At 45.3% G+C, this 21,383-nt stretch overlaps 1 protein-coding gene across 2 annotated transcripts in view; it reads right to left on the reverse strand.

Annotated features, from left to right (window-relative positions):
• LOC133479713 (glutamate receptor ionotropic, kainate 2) overlaps positions 1-21,383 on the reverse strand; it is a 180,507-nt gene that overhangs the window by 55,664 nt on the left and 103,460 nt on the right. For both annotated transcript variants that reach the window (XM_061777034.1, XM_061777033.1), the window contains exons 9-11: positions 12,025-12,138; positions 7,127-7,333; positions 4,757-4,980 (exon numbers count right to left, since the gene is read on the reverse strand). In XM_061777034.1, the coding sequence (XP_061633018.1) occupies positions 4,757-4,980; positions 7,127-7,333; positions 12,025-12,138 (545 nt within the window). The remainder of the gene's footprint in view (positions 1-4,756; positions 4,981-7,126; positions 7,334-12,024; positions 12,139-21,383) is intronic.

Genomic DNA, 21,383 nt, shown 5'->3' on the forward strand with positions numbered 1-21,383 from the left:
GCCTGCGTGCATGGGTTTACTCGGGTTTCCTCCCACAGCCCAGAAACATGCATCCATCCATCCAATTTCTGAGCCGCTTCTCCTCACTAGGGTCGCGGCCGTGCTGGAGCCTATCCCAGCTGTCATCGGGCAGGAGGCGGGGTACACCCTCAACTGGTTGCCAGCCAATCGCAGGGCACATAGAAACAAACAACCATTCGCACTCACAGTCATGCCTACGGGCAATTTAGAGTCTCCAATGAATGCATGTTTTTTGGGATGTGGGAGGAAACCGGAGTGCCCGGAGAAAACCCACGCAGGCACGGGGAGAACATGCAAACTCCACACAGGCGGGGACGGGGATTGAACCCCGCACCTCAGAACTGTGAGGCTGACGCTCTAACCAGTCGGCCACCGTGCCGCCCCCAGAAACATGCATGGTAGGTTAATTGAACACTTTCAATTGCCCGTAGGTGTGACTGAATCTGAAATTTGTAAGACATTTTTTTTTTGTAATGTTTGGTTTTACTTTGAACTTTTGTCATGTTTTTAGAGTGTGGGACCCGTGAGGCAAATGTGCTTACCACTACTCCACTCTGCTGCCCTGAATATAAAATTAATATATACTTAGCAAATAGGAGTCACAGATGGTGCGGTGTTGAATTTGAATGACGTCCACGCAGGCTGTGAGAGTTCAGTGACAATGTGAATGTGAGAGCGAATGGATGCCCTGTCACAGGATTGACTGATGACCAATCCGGGGTGTAGTCTGCCTTTTTGCTTGACGTCATCTGGGATAGGCTCCAGCTCCCCATGACCATGAACAAGATAATCAGCATAGAAAATAAAGGAATACAAAAATAGCAAACATAACACTGTTGTTGACACATTTGATCCAATTTGTAACAGAAACATACAAAGAACCACGGCATTTTTAGAGGGTTGTGATGAGATCAATTGAGGGGCAAATTACAAAAATGAAGCGTGAGATCCTGACGTGTTTGATTCCAATTTGAAACATCTTCAGAGGCATGGCTTTGAAATGAGAGTGTACATACAAGGCTCTTATAAGACTCACGGCAGATTAATGATAATGAAGAAAGAACATCTTACACAAATCTACTTTGTGTGTCATAATGTAAGCGGGCGGGATGGGCTCCGGCACGCCCGCGACCCTGGTGAGGATGAGCGGAACGGAGGATGGACGAATGAATGAATAATGGAAGGAATAGCTGATCTTCATCTCATCTCACAGCATCAAATGTAGAGAACGTAGGGACAACATCATGTAAGTAGTAATATTAGTTCCATTGTTAGGGGAAATTTTGATTGAGTTGTGTATTTAAATGTGCAACTGTGAAATGCAATGACCTTGGGGGGAAAAAAACGACTCTATTAATTGATTCTCATTATTCTTACTTTGTCTCATTCATAAAATCAGTCACACACTACAACTACAACTACCGCAATGCATACACAAATATCCATCCATCCATCCATTTTCTACCGCTTATCCGGGTCAGGTTGCGGGGGCAGTAGCTTTAGCGGGGACGCCCAGACTTCCCTCTCCCCAGCCACTTCATCCAGCTCTTCCGGGGGATCCCGAGGCGTTCCCAGGCCAGCCGAAGGACGTAGTCTCTCCGGCGTGTCCTGGGTCGTCCCCGGGGTCTCCTCCCGGCGGGACGTGCCCGGAACACCTCACCAGGGAGGCGTCCGAATCAGATGCCCCAGCCACCTCATCTGGCTCTTCTCGATGCGGAGGAGCAGCGACTCGACTCTGAGATCCTCCCGAATGACCGAGCTTCTCACCCTATCTCTAAGGGAGAGCCCGGACACCCTGAGGAGGTAACTCATTTCGGCCGCTTGTATCCCAGATCTCGTTTTTTCGGTCACGACCCACAGCTCGTGACCATAGGTGAGGGGAGGAACGTAGATCGACCGGTAAATCGAGAGCTTCGTCTTCCGGCTTAGCTCCGTCTTTACCACAACGGACCGATACGGAGTCCGCATCACTGCAGACGCCGCACCGATCCGCCTGTCGATCTCCCGTTCCATTCTTCCTTCACTCGTGAACAGGACCCCAAGATACTTGAACTCCTCCACACAAATGCCCATACACAAATATAAGTGCCTATATATACAGATATATGCCCTATATGTAAGTAACTGTTTGTACAGGTATAATCTGTATCACAGTTTTGCCAACGTGTGGTGACTGGTCTCAAAATTCTTTTGTGACATGAGCAAACTTTCACATTTCCCCACCAGAAAATTATTAAAGGCATGACGTGAGGCAGCTGGTGCTTGATGAGCAGTGTCTGATATGAATTACAATATGTGTCTCCAGTATTACTGGTATAGATTAGCAGTTTCAGTTTTAGTCACTTTTTGCTTGGGTTGTGACAAAATTCCAGTATTGCATCACTATCTCTACACCAAAATCAAATATAATGGATTTGTTTTGTTTTTGTTTGAATAAAATAATAAGCTGTTCTTCACTCTTTTCTTGTTACTGAAAAAAAGTGAAATGGACAAAAAACTGTAATTTGATGGTATTATTACGAGATCAAATGTATTTCTTTAACTGTTATGTATTCTTGATGTGCAACTACTGCATACTTTTCTAAATTGGTTGCCTTTTTTCAGTTACAGCTATATATATATATATCTGTATTATGATGTATTTTATATTTTGACAGTTGCTGCCTTTTATTTTTGTGTGCAATCGTAATGCCAGTAACATCAGAAAACATACGTGTTAACAGTGAAACTGTCGAGTCATGGCTAGAAAAGAGCCAATGTCTGCTGAAAGTTTGAAAGTTAACATGGACTTTTTTTTTTTTTTTTCTCACCATGCTTGAAATTCTAGCCTCAAAGCCAAGAACAAGAAACTGTAATTTTTCACTTCCTATGTTTAAAATACTGTTGCGATATACAAAAGGTTTGAAAAAGCGACAATACTGGAGCAGGGCACTTTCTCTCTGCACAATACAGCGTAATTTCTCTCTGCACCACGGTGCTCACACCGATATGCGATATAACTGAGACGTGATAATATTCACGAATGACTTTCACTTTAAAGAATACATCTATCACCGCTGCTTAATTCTATTTTACTTGATTGACATCGTGGATGGTGGTGTCAATTCATGTGGGACATTTGCATAATTAAACAACCAATGACATATCCAGGGCTAACATATGGCCACATCAGCAAAGAGGGAATTTAAATGGACAAGTTGGAAAGAAAGTCCATTTCACTGCAAGGTAGTTATTGGCCTTGTTACAGTCATACCTATGGGGAGAGATTTGTCTTCAAATTATTTACACAAATATATCCGCAATATACACGTGTTTTTCAAAACCACAAACATATCCGTGATTTACACAGTTTTTCAGATCCACCGATATAGCCGCGATTTACATGTGGTTTTTTTTTTATGGTTATGTGTGCATTTATCATGACTTATCATTTGTAAATGATAAATTCTGCTTGTGAAATGTTGAAGGTGTGTTTGTGGATCAGCAGGCACGCGCATTTATTTTTGAGACAAAACGGAACACGGTTTTCAAGATATTGACACACACACACACACACACACACACACAAGTTGAGAATATTCACACGTGTGGGAAGGCCCGCCCGTCCCTCCATCTGATAGGCGGCAGTGTCGCTGTCTCCGTTGAGAGTATAGACTACAAACTAAATGACTAACAGCTAGCTACTGTTATCGCGCCGAGCCGCTGCATGAACATGAAAAATTATTTAGACTGTCAGATGTCAAGTCATCAACGGAGACAGCAATACTGCCGCCGAGCGGACGGAGGGACGGGCGGGCCTTCCCACACGTGTGAATATTCTCAACTTGTGTGTCTGTGAATATCTTGAAAACTGCGTGATGTTTGTCTCAAAAATAAATGAGCGTGCCCGCTGATCCACAAACGCACCTCCAACAATTCACAAGCAGAAATGAATATTTACAAATGATAAGTCATGATAAAGGCACACACAACATTGAAAATATTTGTGGATCTGAAAAACACGTGTAAATTATGGCTACAGTTGTGTAAATCATTTTGAGACCAATCGCTCCCCATACTTATTGACGTGTTTCCATTGTCACAACCAGGTACTACGAGATACGAAAAGACAAATGCCCTGATCTGTACCTTTTTCCACAATCATTGGGGTCACAAAGCACATTTTCTGGGCCCCTTTTTCTCTACAACATGTTTGAGGCATGGTGAAAGAAAGAGAAAAGACAACAAGTAATCTGAGAGGGAAAGGTTGGGAAAGGCACAGCATCCCAAAAACATTCATATGAGTGCACAAGTTTCCGGTCACTCTCGCAGACACATACACACAACCCTCAAATAGCTGGTACCTGTACACCTGTAATGTCTCAGTCTAAGGTTTCTGTTTTCTCTGCCTTTCAGGGTTCATGAGGTTTTCTTCTTCCTGGTACCATTATGAATAGCAACAGACGAGGAGTAACCTTGCAACCTTGTTCGAAAACACTCTTGAAGCACAAATTATTTTCAAGCAAAACAGATTCCACGGTGATCATTGAAGTTGAGTTAAACACATTCAGCGACAATGATGTAGCATCTGACACCGTATATATAACAATCAAATAATGTCGCCAATTCGGCATGCTCAGGATACTGCTTCTGCAATTATTGGGAGTAGCCTATTGTTAGTCACAGAGGCGATGTGGAGTGGTGGCGTTGAAGCCAGATACTGACTTATGTGTGATCACTGGTAGTGACATGTTACCTGGCTATGACAAACAGCACACAACTGACACCCAAGTAAGCCAGCAGAATATACATCCAGATATCAGGTGAAAGGGGGTTGAGGAAGGAGAAGACCCCTGGGTTGGTCCCATTTGGCTTGCGGTAGAGTATACTTATACCCAATGTCATGAAGGGCTTGGAGAAGTCAATAACCTTCTCACGCACGTATGTGATGGCAAGGGGTGCCACTGCCAGATCGGCTCTCTGTCAATAAAGATAAAAAGGAAGAGGGACAGGCCATAAGTTAAGGGTACAGGAGATGTTTCGAGGCAATCAAATTAACAAAACAGGATCTTTACATTACTGGGCAATGTGAGTCAACTTGCTCTGTAGAGACAACCACAGGAGGTGTGGCTAGCACAGGAAGAGTTGGCAAAGGGTGGTAAAGGGTTAAACTTGAGACTGCTTATTTGGACTGTTCTTTTTGATGATTTAGATTTTTGCGGAACTGTTTTGAGTTGTCCGGCCTGAACGAGGCCTAGTTTTTTTTGTTTGTTTATGCATTTGGGTTCGTCATGCCTCGATTCTACAGCTTCTATGACACACACCACTCAAACAGTGTATTGATCAAGCAGAAGTCCGAGTTAAGAAGTATTTGACACCTAATGACTGCTAGTTCTAATGGGTCAGTTATTGACTGCAGACTGTGCATTGGCTGCTATTTTTCTATCTGCGCAGTTTGTCTTAACTGGGATGTTGCAGGTAACAATTACCGGTACTGCGAGCAGATTGTGTTTGTTTTAACAGGGGAAACTACTCATGACAGGATCCATGCTCTCGTTGCATCACTGTACTCGCTAATGCATACAGTAGCTAGCAGTTACCTTTTATTCCTTTGTCTCTCCTGGCAATGCAACATGGAATGTTTTTACTGTTTCTCAAAGAAGATCAACTAAAATCTCACTGTTTCGACTTGGTTGGACAATACTGGCATTCTTTGATGAGGGAGCAAGACTCATTTGTTTTAGAGTTACAAATAAGGATACACATACTGTACATAGATATCCAGTATATTCGCACCATATTTGTAAGATATTGTGTTTTTACAGAAAGGTATATGTTTGTTTGCTCCATTATTTAGCTGCTATTCATCTATCCCATGGATGGGAAACTTAGGTGAGCTCAAGGGACACCGATGTATCATCTATACTCTCCAAGGGCACAGTGAGCAGTGGGTCACTGGCATGAGGGTGTAAAGTGGGTTAAAAATGTTGCTCATTAGGTACAGTATGTCTACTTTAATTTGAAAGAACAGATTACAAGTTTCCACATTAAATAGGTGAAACTTGTACCACTAAAAGTAAACACAAATAGGTGCATTGAGGACATCGATTTCAATAACCCATCACACTGTGCAATTCAAATGAACTGTCAGTCACTCTGAATATGAATTGCTGGCTCCCTTAATGATATGTTTAATTGCTGGAAACTGTAAGTTGAAGAAAATAATCTTTTTGACTATATGCTTGGAATTTTAGTGGTAAGTCAAATCAAAACTTTAGTGGCAAACTTTGATGCCGGGCACATTAAAGACTTTCTGTGAAGAGACCGTTAAATCTATCTCCAGTCTGTACAGAAGACAATGCCAATGTTCTTTGGGGGCGATTACAGTTGTGCACATCAGTGACTCAGCACACGGAACTGCTGTTGCTTGGCCTGACCTGATCGTGAACATATTTATATATCATGTTTGTACATAATACAGTTGGTATGAATTACTCTATGTTACAGTTCATTCCCATTAATTTTCATTAATTATCTTGGCGATGCGGCACGGTGGGCGACTGGTGAGAGCGTCTGCCTCACAGTTCTGAGGACCGGGGTTCAATCCCCGGCCCCGCCTGTGTGGAGTTTGCATGTTCTCCCCGTGCCTGCGTGGGTTTTCTCAGGGCACTCCCGTTTCCTCCCACATCCCAAAAACATGCATTGTAGGTTAATTGAAGACTCTAAATTGCCCGTAGGTGTGAATGTGAGTGCAAATGGCTGTTTGTTTATCTGTGCCCTGCGATTGGCTGGCAACCAGTTCAGGGTGTACCCCGCCTCCTCCCCGAAGATACCTGGGATAGGCTCCAGCACTCCCGGCAACCCTTGTGAGGAGAAGCGGCTCAGAAAATGAGCAGTGAACAATCTTGGAGATTGTCCAACTGAATATCTAACAACTGAATTATACTTCTGAAAATTCCTCTGCTAAACTTCCCTTGGAGATTTCCAACTCTGTGCAACCCTATTCAAAACTAAAGAATATCTCCATTCAATGTTGTTTTTCCAATAAGGTCCTATAACCAACGACAATTTTTAAATTGTATAACATTGGTTGGGGGCTAAAAAAAAAAAAATGGGTGAGACTTACATGGTCAATTAATTCCTTCACCATGCCATTCCACTGGCCTGTATTTTCTTCCTGGGCACCATATTTTCCATCTTCCACTAAGCGGATTTCATAGGTAAAGCCCAAGATGTTGGCGAGCTCTCCCAGCAGGTCGATGCAGTAACCCTCAAAGCGGTTATTCCCATACAGAGGCTTATCAGACTTCTTAAACATCACATATGGCTCCTCCTGTGAAATATGGGACAAAGGATAAGTCAATGCATGGCTTGGCATCTAATACCAAATCATAGCAATTGGAGCGTCTGTGTATTGTACCTGTATGACATATAAAGGACCACATAGCTAAAAACAGTCATTGCTTTAATGTGTAAAGAATCTGTAAACCCTATAATGTGTGCTTGGCCAAATGAGGTCAAAATAACAAATACTGAAATACCCTACATACTTTTCCTCATTATTATTATTTTATCTGGACCAACACATACGGTCGTATTTTCAGATGGAGGCCTTTCGTTTGTAATAGATGATTAAACCACATGAATTGGCTCATTGAAGTGACTCACTGTATTAAGATTTTCAAAGGTTCAAAAGATTGTACAAATGGAATAATATTTCACTATTTATCGTATTTTGATCATTTTACACAATAGTCTAAAACTACAACAACAACGATAATAATACTTTCAAGGGACCCAAGGACACTGAGGTTGGGGCTGCATCACGCTCCAGACACGTCACCAGATATCTAGAATTTGATCTTTGGGATGGGGAGCAGGCCAGAGTCAGATGAGTGCAGTTCACGGATAGGGGTATAGGGCTGGAGAAGGTCAGGGATTTATTGGTCAGTAGTCCATACAAGAAGTGATTTTGTGGCTGGATGAGGGTCTCAGGGACAAGTCAGTGAGTGATAGTCTGGAAATGTTTTTAAGATCGAACTGACCTGGTGATGGAATCTATGTTGGATCTGAATGATATTTTAGAGGCCAGAATAATCCTGAGGCTTTAGACTTCAGGAGAAGGGCGATGGAGCAGTCATCGATGTTAATGGATATGTCTCCAACCTTACTAAGCAGCGCCTCATGGGCCACAACCATGAGCTCCATCTTGTCTGTCTTGAGTTTGAGCAAGTTTAATGTCATCTAAGTTGGGTATGGGCTGATGCAGAGCTGGGTTTTGTCGGCAAAGGAGTGAAAGGTCAGTCTATAATAATAAAGAATAACTTATTTTATATAGCACCGGGCCTGCACCCATGGGGCCGGCCGGGCACAGCCCGAAAGGATAATGTGGGTCCCCCTTTCCATGGGCTCATCACCTGTGGGGGGGGGGGGGATAGGGGTCGGGTGCAGTGCGAGCTGGGCGGTGGCCGAAGGCGGGCTACAGAAGCTGGCTCTAGGTACGTGGAATGTCACCTCTCTGGGAGGGAAGGAGCCCGAGCTGGTGTGTGAGGTCGAGAAGTTCTGACTACATATAGTCGGGCTCGCCTCCACACACGGCTTGGGCTCTGGTACCAGTCCTCTCAAGAGGGGTTGGACTCTCTTCCACCCTGGAGTTTCCCACGGTGAGAGGCGCCGAGCAGGTGTGGGTATACTTATTGCCCCCTGGCTCGGCGCCTGTACGTTGGGGTTCACCCCAGTGGATGAGAGGGTAGCCTCCCTCTGCCTTCGGGTGGGGGGACGGGTCCTGACTGTTGTTTATGCCTATGCACCAAACAGCAGTTCAAAGTACCCAACCTCTTTGGAGTCCTTGGAGGGTCTGCTGGAGAGCGCTCCTGCTGGGGACTCCATCGTTCTGCTGGGGGACTTCAATGCTCACATGGGCAATGGCAGTGAAACCTGGAAGGGCGTGATTGGGAGGAACGGCCCCTCCGATCTGAACCCGAGCGGTGTTTTGTTATTGGACTTCTGTGCTCATCACGGATTGCCCATAACGAACACCATGTTAAAGCATAAGGGTGTCCACAGGTGCACTTGGCACCAGGACACCCTCGGTCGCAGTTCGACAATCGACTTTGTGGTCGTGTCATCGAACTTGCGGCCGCATGTCTTGGACACTCGGGTGAAGAGAGGGGCGGAGCTGTCAACTGATCACCACCTGGTGGTGAGTTGGCTCCGATGGTGGGGGAAGATGCCGGTCCCACCTGGCAGGGCCAAACGTATTGTGAGGGTCTGCTGGGAACGTCTGTCAGAATCCCCTGTCAGAAGGACTTTCAACTCCCACCTCCCACAGAACTTTGCGGAAGACATGGAGTCCCAGTGGATCATGTTCTGCGCCTCCATTGCTGAGGCGGCCGATCGGAGCTGTGGCTGGTAATCCCCGAAGCCATTGGTGGACACCAACAGGGAGGGGTGCTGTCAAGCTGAAGAAGGAGTCCTATCGGGCCTTTTTGCCCTGTGGGACTCCTGAGGCAATTGATGGGTACCGGCTGGCCAAGTGAAATGCAGCTTTGGTGGTCGCTGAAGCAAAAACCCGGGCATGGGAGGAGTTTGGTGAGGCCAAGGAGAAAGACTTCCGGACGGCTTCGAGGAAATTCTGGTCCACATTCTGGCGTCTCAGGAGGGGGAGGCAGTGCACCATCAACACTGTGTATAGTGGGCATGGGTCGCTGCTGACCTTGACTCGGGATGTTGTGAGTCGGTGGGGAGAATACTTCGAAGACCTCCTCAACTCCACCGACACGCCTTCCCATGAGGAAGCAGAGTCTGGGTTGTCTGAGGCGGGCTCTCTCCGCAGGGTGTCCGGGCTCTCCCTTAGAGATATGGTGATAACCTCGGTCACGCACCTGTCCCCCAGCGCCCAGTTCCCCTCATGACACGTCAGACCACGCAGTGGGAGCAGTGTGTGAGCAGTGGGTGGGCGGGGCCTTTTGCCATGGCCAAGAACTCGGAGCTGTGGTCTAGTCGTCAGCAACATTGGCATCTCTGCCATTTCCGAGTTCACTACAGACATCTGGAACTGGCTGGCAAAGACAACTATATTGCCGACTGCCTCTCCCGGTCAATCGTGGGGCAGTTCACTTGGGGCTTGATTATGCTGCCATGGCCACCGATGAGGCCACGGACTCTGCCATTCCAGCCTATCGGACGGCACCCACCGGACTACGTCTGGAGGACGGAAAGTTTGATAAACGCAACGCCACTCTCCTCTGAGATGTCTCCACGGGCCAACTGCGGCCCATATGGTGCCCGCTGGCTGGCGGCGATGTGTTTTCAACACCATCCATGGCCTTTCCCACCCAAGTGTGAAAGCCTCCACTAGGTGGTCTGGGCCAAGTTTCTCTGGCTGGGCCTCAGGAAGGACGTCAGGATATGGGCTGGCTCCTGTATGGTGTGCCAACATACAACATACAAGTTCAACGCCAACCAGAGCTCCATTAGCTCCGTTTCTTGTGCTGGAGAAGCATTTTGACCATGTGAACATGGCCTGGTGAGACCCCTGCCTCCGTCCCATGGGTTCACTCACCTCCTCACCATGGTAGACAGGACCACCAGGTGGCCGGAAGTTGTTCCCCTGTCATCTACTACCTCAGCAAAGGTGGCCTGAGTTTTCATCGTGTCCTGGGTTGTCCGCTTTAGCTGACCTCACCTCTGACAGAGGCCCACAGTTTACATCAGAGTTCTGGACGACATTTGCTGAGGATCTGGGTGTGAAGACTTACCACACTACAGGCAACGGGCTCTGTGAGCGGTTTCATCGCTCTATGAAAGCCTCTCTGCGGACCAGTCTCACAGACAGCAACTGGTCCGACCGCCTCCTGTGAGCCATGTTGGGTCTTCAGTCTGCCCCTAAGGAGGACCTCCAGACCTCATCCGCTGAGGTGGTTTATGGCCACCAACTACGTCTCCCGGGAGAGGTCCTCCTGGATGCCGTAGCCCACTGAGCTGCCACCTCTCACCGGGCTGTGTCCCGGGCAGTTGCTGACGTTTTTGTCCCCATTGCGTCTTCTCATTATTGTCTCCCACAGTGCCTCTAGACCTACCGTCAGCCAAGTACGTCTTTATCTGCCACGACGGCCATCGGACCCCACTGCATCGCCTTTACCGGGGGTCCTTCCATGTTGTGAACGACATGGGAGGTAAACCAGAGCGGGTCACGGTGGACCACTTCAATCCTGCTCATGTGGACATTGATGTGCCGCTGCAAATTGCCCTGCCCCCACGGCGGGCCCTCTGCAGTCTCCGGCCCTGCCCCGGTTTCGGCCCAGACTCCGAACCCACCATGGGCCCCTGACCCCCCTCCTGCTAAGCACAGCTATTTTGGCCGCTCAATCTGCCCTCCACCACGTTGACTCTTTCTCTTCACACGGTTCATGATTGACTGTTCAGTTATGCACTTGCGTTATGGTGACTTCCGGGGGGCTGTGTGGTGACCCACAAGAGGGAGACATTCACCAGGGACGTGGATCTACAAGGGAGGGGCAGGAGCTAAAAAGGTTCAAAGGGATCTGTTGGCTTTAAAGGGAGTGGTTGGCTATTTAATGTAAAAAAAAAAAAAAAAAAAAAAACACTGTATGTAGAGAGTAATTCTTATTTGCTGCATCTCCACAGTATCATCTTTGCTTCTGCTATCCAACCTTTAGTCTTAAATATCCATCCATTTTCTGTACCACTTTATCCACACAAGGGTCGCGGGCGTGCTGGAGCCTATCCCAGCTATTTTCGGGCGAGAGGCGGGGTACACCCTGAACTGGTCGACAGCCAAACGCAGGGCACATATAAACAAACAACCATTCGCGCATACATTCACACCTTAGGGCAATTTAGAGTCTTCAATCAACTAGTCTGAAATATAATATTCTTATTTTTTTGGCAACCCTTATCTCTAAAGGGATTTGTTATTATGAACATGAATACAATGAAGCACACAAATTAAATAATATTGTTATCATAGCATATATTCGATAAAAGCGTGGGATTAAATACCAATATAGTTGAGATGACAAGGGATCGGTTGGATAAGGAATCAGAGACGTTAGTTGTCTTTCCTCTCTGGTTATCCGTCATGTTAAGGCCACTTGGAGGGTCCCAGGTCCCAGTCTAAAAATATAGAAAACCATTTCATTCATTATCTGTCAGTTTGGTCATACAATGAAATCAATAAATACATACATACATACATACATAGATACAAAAATACATATAAAGTTTGGAAATGTATATTGAGAACTGCTCAATACACATAAAATCAGTGGTGATGCAAATTACTTTTTTCGCTTTTGTATTCAATAAAACAAATATGAGTGCTTTGTTGATCATCTCATACTTCTTGCAGAAGTACTTGCAACATACTGTAAGTATGAGCAAAAAAAGAATAACAAATAAGAAGCTTGTTGTAAGTTACATATCGCCGAAACCGTCCGTCTATGTCCAAATCTGGTCACTGTCATTTTTTTTTTACAAATCTATACTACTGGTCATTCCTAATGTGGGTATGTTATTATTATTATTGTTATTATTATTATTATTTTGGTACAAATTATTGTCCAGTATAAAGTTTTGAGAATGGCTTGCTCTCTTTGATGATGCAAATGTATGTATGTCAATGTAATAGCTTAACAAATATGCAATTTCTTTTTGTGTGGTGGGGGGGTGGTTTCCTGAAAGTGATGGTTTTGGAGATGCGAGGTTTCCACTTTTCGCACGACTGCTTCGATAATTCGGATAGGTAAACATATACTGGCTATGCATACCCACAACATAGCTATAGTGCATTTTAAACATGTACCAAGATAAAAAAAAAAAAAACAACAACAAAAAACACAAAACTAAACACTGAGAATGGTCCACATTATGCATTTATGTGTGTATTGTTTTATATGTCTCTTCAAAACTATAGGGGGATCCTAAGATAAGAGCACACGAATAAATGCTTTTGCAGAACACAGCACCTCTAAATTTGAATTATTACGTTTAAGTTTTAAATAGAGAGGTTGACTTTTTGTTTTTAATTGTATTTTTATTTATGTAGTATTTGTTTTGTGTGCCTTTTATGACATTTAAAGGTGCTTCCACACTACACAGTCAGTGGCATGCAGAGTTGTGCTGCTGCTCGGAGCACTCAAAGGTGGTGATGCCCCTCGTTGAAAACCAATTGTCAATGGTTTTATTGCCCTCCTAAATGCGTGTTATCGCCAAGGTCCAATCATTGCAAATCTGTTTTCTATATTTAAATAAGAAAAACAGCTATCCAATCAGTGTAAAGCTCATTTACATATAGAATATGAATGAGAAAGCCGGTCATCTCAATTGCCAGGCATAAAAGACCAACTAGAAGAGCTTGAAAAAGGGCATCCTGGGCATTTCCAACCCAAATTATCTTGCAAACCAGATAAAAGGACTTCAAAGATTATAAAAAATATATATATTTTGAAATGACGGCATGGGACTTTTAAAGGAAAAAAGTGAGGATGATAAATATAATAGGAGAAAAAATTATTTTGAGGCTCTTTACCATATCTTAAGGCCTGTGTAGCGAATATTGGTTTGGATAAAAAAGTAATTCATTTAGGGGGAAAGACTAAGCCGTAAGCAACGCCTGCGTCACTTCTGGTTTAGCCTGATTTTAAGTTTCAGCGTTAAAATCAAATTATTTTATCTCGTAAAGGGGAACCACGTCGCTTTTTAGATGTGTAAAACGTCAAGAAAAAGTGACGAAAACCTCTATGTCTCGTAATCTGAAGCTTGATACAGAAATTAGATAAGAATTCTCGATAACCAGAGGTCTGTTGTCGAACCCAAGCACACACAAACGACACAGGTAGTGACTTTTTATAGAAAATTTAATGAGATCTAAAAGGGGAATCTACAAGGGAACAATGCAGGGGGAAAAAAACCACACAGGACAGAGAAACATTGGCAAAGGAGACTGACTTGTGATGTGAGGGTGGAATGAATGTGTAGTGACAACGCATATAGCTGGGGGTTCCTGTTCTCGTTAATTTAAATGCAAATATGGACTAATCTGTACTTTTAGTAGACCAAAAGTTGGACTTGCGTTGCGTAGCGATCTATGTTCCTACCCTCACCTATGGTCACGAGCTGTGGGTCGTGACCAAAAGAAGATCCCGGATACAAGGGGCCGAAATGAGTTTCCTCTGCAGCGTGTCCGGGCTCTCCCTTAGAGATAAGGTGAGAAGCTCTGTCATTCGGGAGGAGCTCAGAGTAGAGCCACTGCGGGCAGCCAAATGAGGTGGCTGGGGCATCTGATTTGGATGCCTCCGGGACGCCTCCCTGGGGAGGTTTTCCGGGCACATCACACTGGGAGGAGACCCCGGAGACAACCCAGGAAATGCTGGCGAGACTATGTCTCCCTGCTGGCTTCGGAGCGCCTCGGGATCCCCCCGGAAGAGCTGGATGAAGTGGGTGGGGAGAGGGAAGTCTGGGCGTCCCTGCTAGAAGAAGATGGATTGATGGATGCATGGGATAAAATATTAATTGTTGGATTTAAGATAACGAGACCAGTTTCCAGCTTTACATTGTCATACGCACATCCTCTTTAATCCCTGTAATGAATGTTTCAATAATATGTGGTTGTTGAGAACACTGTAATATTTGCAATGTGGCATTTGTGTTATGTGGGGTGAAACGTCTCATCCAGTTCAGTTGACAAACAGATTTGACATCAGAGATTCAAATTTGCAGAAATACAATCACTAGTGGTGCTATTGTCATGGTGAACACTAAGAACGTTCATGCAAATTTCTTAAAATATCATATGACATTCAAATCCAGTGAAGATTGTGATTAGTCTCTCCGGAGTTGCAGTAGCTTTCTGCCGCCTGTGGGTGTCGCTAGTGTTCCATCCATTGTCCCAGACAGAAGGAACAAATGTCACTGTTGCTTAATGGGGAGCCACCGAACAGCGGTTTTCTCAACTTCTTAGTCATCAAGCCAGTGTACCAAAAAAAAAAAAAAAGTATTGATTGGTGAGACTCTTCAGGCTGGCTGGTGGTGAAAGTTAATTAACTTCGTTTCCGAGTCAGAAACCAGTGTCCGTGTCTCAGCTTTGATGAGCTCCTTCGGACTGGCTGGTAATTCATTTAGCGTCCGTGTGAGATAAACCAGGCATCCTTGTGGTTTCCTGTCATGGCGGGGAGCAGAGACAGCGATGCAGCTCAGTCCAGGGTTGGGGGTCACGGTGTCATCGGTGAGGGCATGTCCATTACATATCTCCCCTTCGTCGCCTTGATTCGGCTCGATGGCGGATCAAGGCGTTGTCTCTTTGAAGATGGCACAGGTTGGCAGGAGCACACACAACAATGCAGTTACCAAAATACAATATTTGTGCATATCACCCCCCTTATGGCTATAACAGTTTTCCATGACAACGTCTTACTTAAGGAGTGCCTATATGTGCATGTAGGTGTCTGTGTCAGGATCGATGTATGTGGCTAGATGTGTGTATGTGTGTATATTGAGATCGCAGTGAGACCAGTAATTCGGGGCAGGGGAGAAGCTAAAACTAAGGGTAGACATTAATTAGGTGTAGAGTTCTCAGTAAAAAAAAAAAAAACAAGCAAAAAAAAAAAATGGAGAAACTCAACACGGAAAGAAGAGGTAGCTAGCTTCAACTTAGCACACAGGGGACACAGCAGTCAGGTGTGGAACCTGACTCATCAATCAAGGAGAGGGAAGGTGCCAAGTAGAGGTTCTAATTTTGAGGACAGCTGAATCGTAGTCGAGATTAAAATGGGGGTAGAGAGGTAATTTAGGTCAAGGAGGACCTCCTCCCCTGTGTTATGGGGTTAGGTCCGGGTTCAGTCGTTCTTTCCTATGGACATTTTTGGGTTGCGCATTTGAGCACTGGTTCAGAAGACCCTGCAAGTTCTGAGTCCTTCGCTAGAGCAGGTAAGCGATGCCGAAAGTCATGCAGTAACTGAGACTGACCAAGGCTATTAAGATGTTATCTGCTGCGGACCAGGAGTGTATGAGCGGGAGTGTTCTAGCATCAGTGCTAATGGCGCGTGGGGTGTTGTCAATGTGAGTGAAGTCAGTCGCCAGAGTTCCTTCAAATTTAATCTGTTTAAGTGTCTCAGGATCAACCTCCAATTTGTTCTGTCCGAAAAAATTTGAAATCTTGATTTCACTCTCATAATTGTCGGCTGGCAGATGGTAGAGGGCGATGTCCTCAATATGCAAAATGGCATCTTTGGGGATGTAAAGCCACATGGTTTGATTTGGCAGGGTGAGTCTCTTCTTGGTGGTTCCCGAGGTTGTGTCTCAAAGGTACTAAGGCTGCAAGCATCACCGGTGAGGGCGCTGAGAATACATGTTATTTCAGTCGTTATGTTGGTTTGCGGCAGAGCAGCGCGTTCAGTTTAATCGGTGTCTTGGTCGGGCGTCTGCAACGTAGAGAAGTCACAATGAAGCTCAGCGTAATGGCTGAATATGTGGTCCATTGATTAGGGACAGAGTCCTCAAAATGTGTTTCACTTTACTATTTATTAGGGGGTCGAGTGGGCTCAAAAGGTCGAGGGAAGGTCCCATGTCACAAGAGCGACCCCTAGTGGACCTGTTTGGCATCACAGGTGTGGTCCCCCCTTTTGTAAGATCGTGAACTGGTCGCGGTTGTTTGGCGGCACGGTATTAACGGGAAAGCAAAAAGTTCCCAGCGTTAATTGAAGGTCAGGATGCTTAAGTCGTAGGGTGTCAAACAGTGCCTGAGAAATTGCCGATTTGTCCGCCCACAATGCAAATTAATTCCCCCAGCAACATTGGGGCAGTAGCGCTCTTCGTGCGGTGGTTAGACAAGATGGCAGAGAAACGTGTCGAGTTCTCTAAGTCGGTTAAGCGGTGGTGAGGTGGCTACAGGGGACTCGGCAATGTCGTCAGTGGGGGTGTCATCACTTGAAGGAGTGTGGTCTGACAGGTCGCAGTCCTGTCTGTATAGTCTGAGGACAGTTGCCGAGTTGGTGGTTGTAACGCCTGTTCCATCTTCGCCCACAGCTGAAGATCTTTGTAATCAATTAGTGGCTCGAAGCGGCAGAGCAGGTCTTGGCCGATAAGCAGGGGGACAGATTCAATTGGAGACACGTAGACCGGAGGGACTAACATCATGGAGCCAGTTGTCCAGTGTAGCATAGTTAAGGTGTTTAGGTCGGCGTTAGTCACTGAAAATGCGTGGCTAGTGCGCAGCGTTGCAGTTGGAAGTCACGGCCACTGGCTTGTAGCAATGTCAGAAACTGATTGAACACAGTGTGGGACATAACAGTGATGTCTGCCGCGGGGTCAATCAGAGCTTCGCGGACAAGTTGACGCTTGAGAGTAACGGTTAAATAGAACTTCCGAGAAGTACCTTTAGCGGTTAGTTCACCCAAAAGCTGTCGGAATGGCAGAACATTATTCAGTAGTGTAACGTCACGCAAGTCAGAGGCCTCGCCTGGGTCTAGTCGGACTCCGGTCGTACAGGGACCGAACAGCCCGTATCAGGTGGTTCGGTAGCCCATACTCCCGAAGCACGCCCCACAGGACAACCCGAGGGGCATGGTTGAACGCCTTCTCCGAGTCCACAAAACACATGTAGACTGGTTGGGCGAACTCCCATGCACCCTCGAGGACCCTGCCAAGAGTGTAGAGCTGGTCCACTGTTCCACGGCCAGGACGAAAACCACATTGCTCCTCCTGAATCTGAGATTCAACTTCCCGACGGACCCTCCTCTCCAGCACCCCTGAATAGACCTTACCAGGGAGGCTGAGGTGTGTGATCCCCCTATAGTTGGAACACAACCTCCGGTCCCCCCGTGTTAACCAGGACAGCCCTACAACATCCAGAGCCTTGAGGAACTCCGGGCGAATCTCATCCAGCCCCGGGGCCCTGCCACCGAGAAGCTTTTTAACCACCTCGGTGACCTCAACCCCAGAGATAGGAGAGCCCGCCTCAGAGAACCCAGACTCTGCTCCCTCATCGGAAGGCGTGTCGGTGGAATTGAGGAGGTTTTTCGACGTATTCTCCCCACCGGCTCACAACGTCACGAGTCAAGGTCAGCAGCGCCCCATCCCCACTATACACAGTGTTGATGGTGCACTGCTTCCCCCTCCTGAGACGCCGGATGGTGGACCAGAATTTCCTCGAAGCCGTCGAAGCCGTCTTTCTCCATGGCCTCACCGAACTTTGCTTCAGCGACCACCAAAGCTGCATTCCCCTTGGCCAGCCGGTACCCATCAGCTGCCTCAGGAGTCCCACAGGCTATCACTGCAAGTCAATTCAATTTCTGAATGCAATTTAAGACTTCAGCAATTTCTTATTTAACTTTGGGAAATGTTAAATGTACTTATACTCAGACTTGTGAATTAATTAATTGCTTGTATGGCTAGCAATGGTGTGGGCTTTAGGCAGAGGGAAAAGCCAACAACTCAAACGATTCAAAGAAAAATATATTAATTAATTAAATGAAATTTAAAAAACATAACAAAAATAAAATAAAAACCCCAAGAAATTAAAAAGAAAAAAGCAATTAATCAAATCAGGGTTTTCCTTTATTTTTTGTTAAAAAATGAAAATTGAAAACCTGAAGTGATTAAAAATTAAACAAGCAATTAATTAATAGCTCCCCTTCGGAAACAAAACCATTAGGTAATTGTTTACTATTAACGTTAGGCAGTGTTTAAATCAGTGTTTAAATCAAGTTGTGTTGTGTAGGGAACGTCTGCGAACGGAAGGTGGTGCTACTGCGTGAGCAAAGCAGGACTCTCGTTGGCACAGCTTGTTGTAATAGTTGCGTTGTAAATCGCAAAACTGGTTAAAAATACCAGGCATAAAGCTTTAAAACACAATTGCGGCATCGGCGTTCCGAAAAACGAGTGAAAATTGAGGCTTTTAACTTAAGAAGAGCACTTTATCGCAATCGTGGGTTTGTTGCTAGGCAACGTGTGACGCAAGATGGCACGTCACTCACAGCAGAGCAATTGTGGGAGATCATTGCACAATGAAAGCTTAAAACCAGCAGGAAAAAGTACTCAGCGGTGCTGTAGGCAAGCTACAGTTTATTATTTCACCAGCAGCGATCAAGAGGGGACACGCTGTCTCGTGGTGTGTTCGCTAACAGCTTCCCAGCGGCTGAGCAGCAGCCAGGCAAGAATGGTATGAGCGTCCGCAAGGAGGCACTTGAGGACAAACCGAAGCCTGTGGAACTGTTCAAAACTACGAAGTAATGAACCCAAGTGGCAAAGTCACAATGATGTCACGTCTTCCACGAAGACGAAGCCCTAAGTTAAAAAAAAAAGGACCAAAGTGGTCTGCTTTTGAGTGTTTCTACCCGAAGCAAAGATGACGACTGTTACGGGCGTCAAGTGTTTTTTTTCTACAAACACAAAGAGCTAACACTTTTGCTTTTGAGTTCGACTGAGACACAACAGGGATTCTCGGTATAACACGCCTCTAAGACGGCCAGGGACATCCCAAATCTCCTATTTACGCAGTGAAGCTCAGAATAAGATTCCCCAAAACCACAATGGGCATATAACTCGTCTGGTTAGCTACTCCAGAAGTTATAAGATGGGAAAGGAAGGGTATCGCACCAACGCCCAGGATTCGTGACCCGTAAGGCGACCCCTTTTTAACAAGATTTTACGGACGAGCGAGCTCAATAAAGGGGGGGCTCCGGCCTTTTTGCCCGGCCGAAAAGGGGTCCCCCCGGGGCCAACAGGGAAGATAGACCGCCTCTTAATGTTACTTTTTCATCCTAGGATTATTTTGTGGTTTAAAACCACTGGGATGAAATATTAATTGTTGGTTTTAAGATAACGAGACCAGTTTCCAGCTTTGCATTGTCATATGCACATCCACTTTAATCCCTGTAATGAATGTTTCCATTGAGAACACTGTAATATTTGTAATGTGGCATTTGTGTTGTGTGGGGTGAAATGTCTCATCCTGTTCAGTTGACAAACAGATTTGACATCAGACATTCAAATTTGCAGAAATAGAATCACTAGTGGCGCTATTGCGATGGTGAACACTATGAACGTTTTATTTATTATTATTTATTTATTTACGGTGCAAATTTCTTAAAATATCATATGACATTCAAATCCAGTGAGGATTGTGATTAGTCCCTCCTGAGTTGCAGTAGCTTTCCGCCGCCTGTGGGTGTTGCTCGTGCTCCATCCATTGTCCCAGACAGAATGAACAAATGTCACTGTTGCTTAATGGGGAACCACCGAACAGCAGGTTTCTCACCTTGGTCATCAAGCCAGTGTCCCAAAAAAAGAAGTATTTGTTGGTGAGACTCTTCAGGCTGGCTGGGGGTGAAAGTTAATTAATTTAGCGTCCGTGTGAGATAAACCAGATGTCCGTTTCTGAGCTGTGATGAGCTCCTTCGGACTGGCTGGTAACTCATTTAGCGTCCGTGTGAGATAAACCAGGCATCCATGTGGTTGGCTGTCACAGCGGGGGAGCAGAGACAGTGATGCAGCTCGGTCCAGGGTTGGGGTCTCAGTGCCATTGGTAAGGGCATATCCATTACAACTGTTATGGCCTTTCTCAAAAATGTAAACTCCTTCCATCACTAACCCCATGTCCTGTCAGAACAACCTGCCCACAGCATCAAAACGAAGGACCACAAATACTCCAACCCACATTGGCCAAAGTCCACTCAGGGATTTTCGGATTTGACTGACTCAAGATTGTCTTTGTAATTGCAAATTAACTCTTTAATCCAGGATTCAAGAGACTTGAGGGCTTCTGAAGAGGTTTATATTATTGGAGTAAAGTATTCATAGAGGTGCATACACACACACACACACACACACACACACACAGACAGACCAGAGGTTGAGCGCTGCTGCAGTGTGGATGCCGAAGTGTGAAGTGTTTGTACTTTCATTTGAGTATATTATTATTATCAAATATGTTAGCACGGTTTCGGCCTACTGATCATCTGGATCTTAATTGATACTAATTATCAATTCGTATTAGTAATATTTCAGTTATCATAGTCAATACCGCAACCTGATCCTCTTAGCGTACATCATAACTAATTTCTACATATATGGAGAAAGTCTTTGTTTGCTTTAGTGAACTTAATTAAAATTATTCTGAAAATGAAAGTCAATTTTAGGCTTGTTCAATGTGTATTCTTTGCCCTGCGATGCAAGTTTTATCTGCATGTTTGCTCCTGGATAGCTGCATCCAATTTATTTTCATTTGCAGCTGTCATTGAGGCGTTGCAGTTTTATCCCAAACCTTATAGCAACAGAGCGAGGGAGAGTAGTAAAGTAATAATTGATTTAATGACTTGTGCATTCAGTTTTTTCTATATACTCCAAATTTCACAGTATACCAA

This window comes from Phyllopteryx taeniolatus, chromosome 6 (assembly GCF_024500385.1).
Source record: "Phyllopteryx taeniolatus isolate TA_2022b chromosome 6, UOR_Ptae_1.2, whole genome shotgun sequence".
NCBI lineage: Eukaryota > Metazoa > Chordata > Actinopteri > Syngnathiformes > Syngnathidae > Phyllopteryx > Phyllopteryx taeniolatus.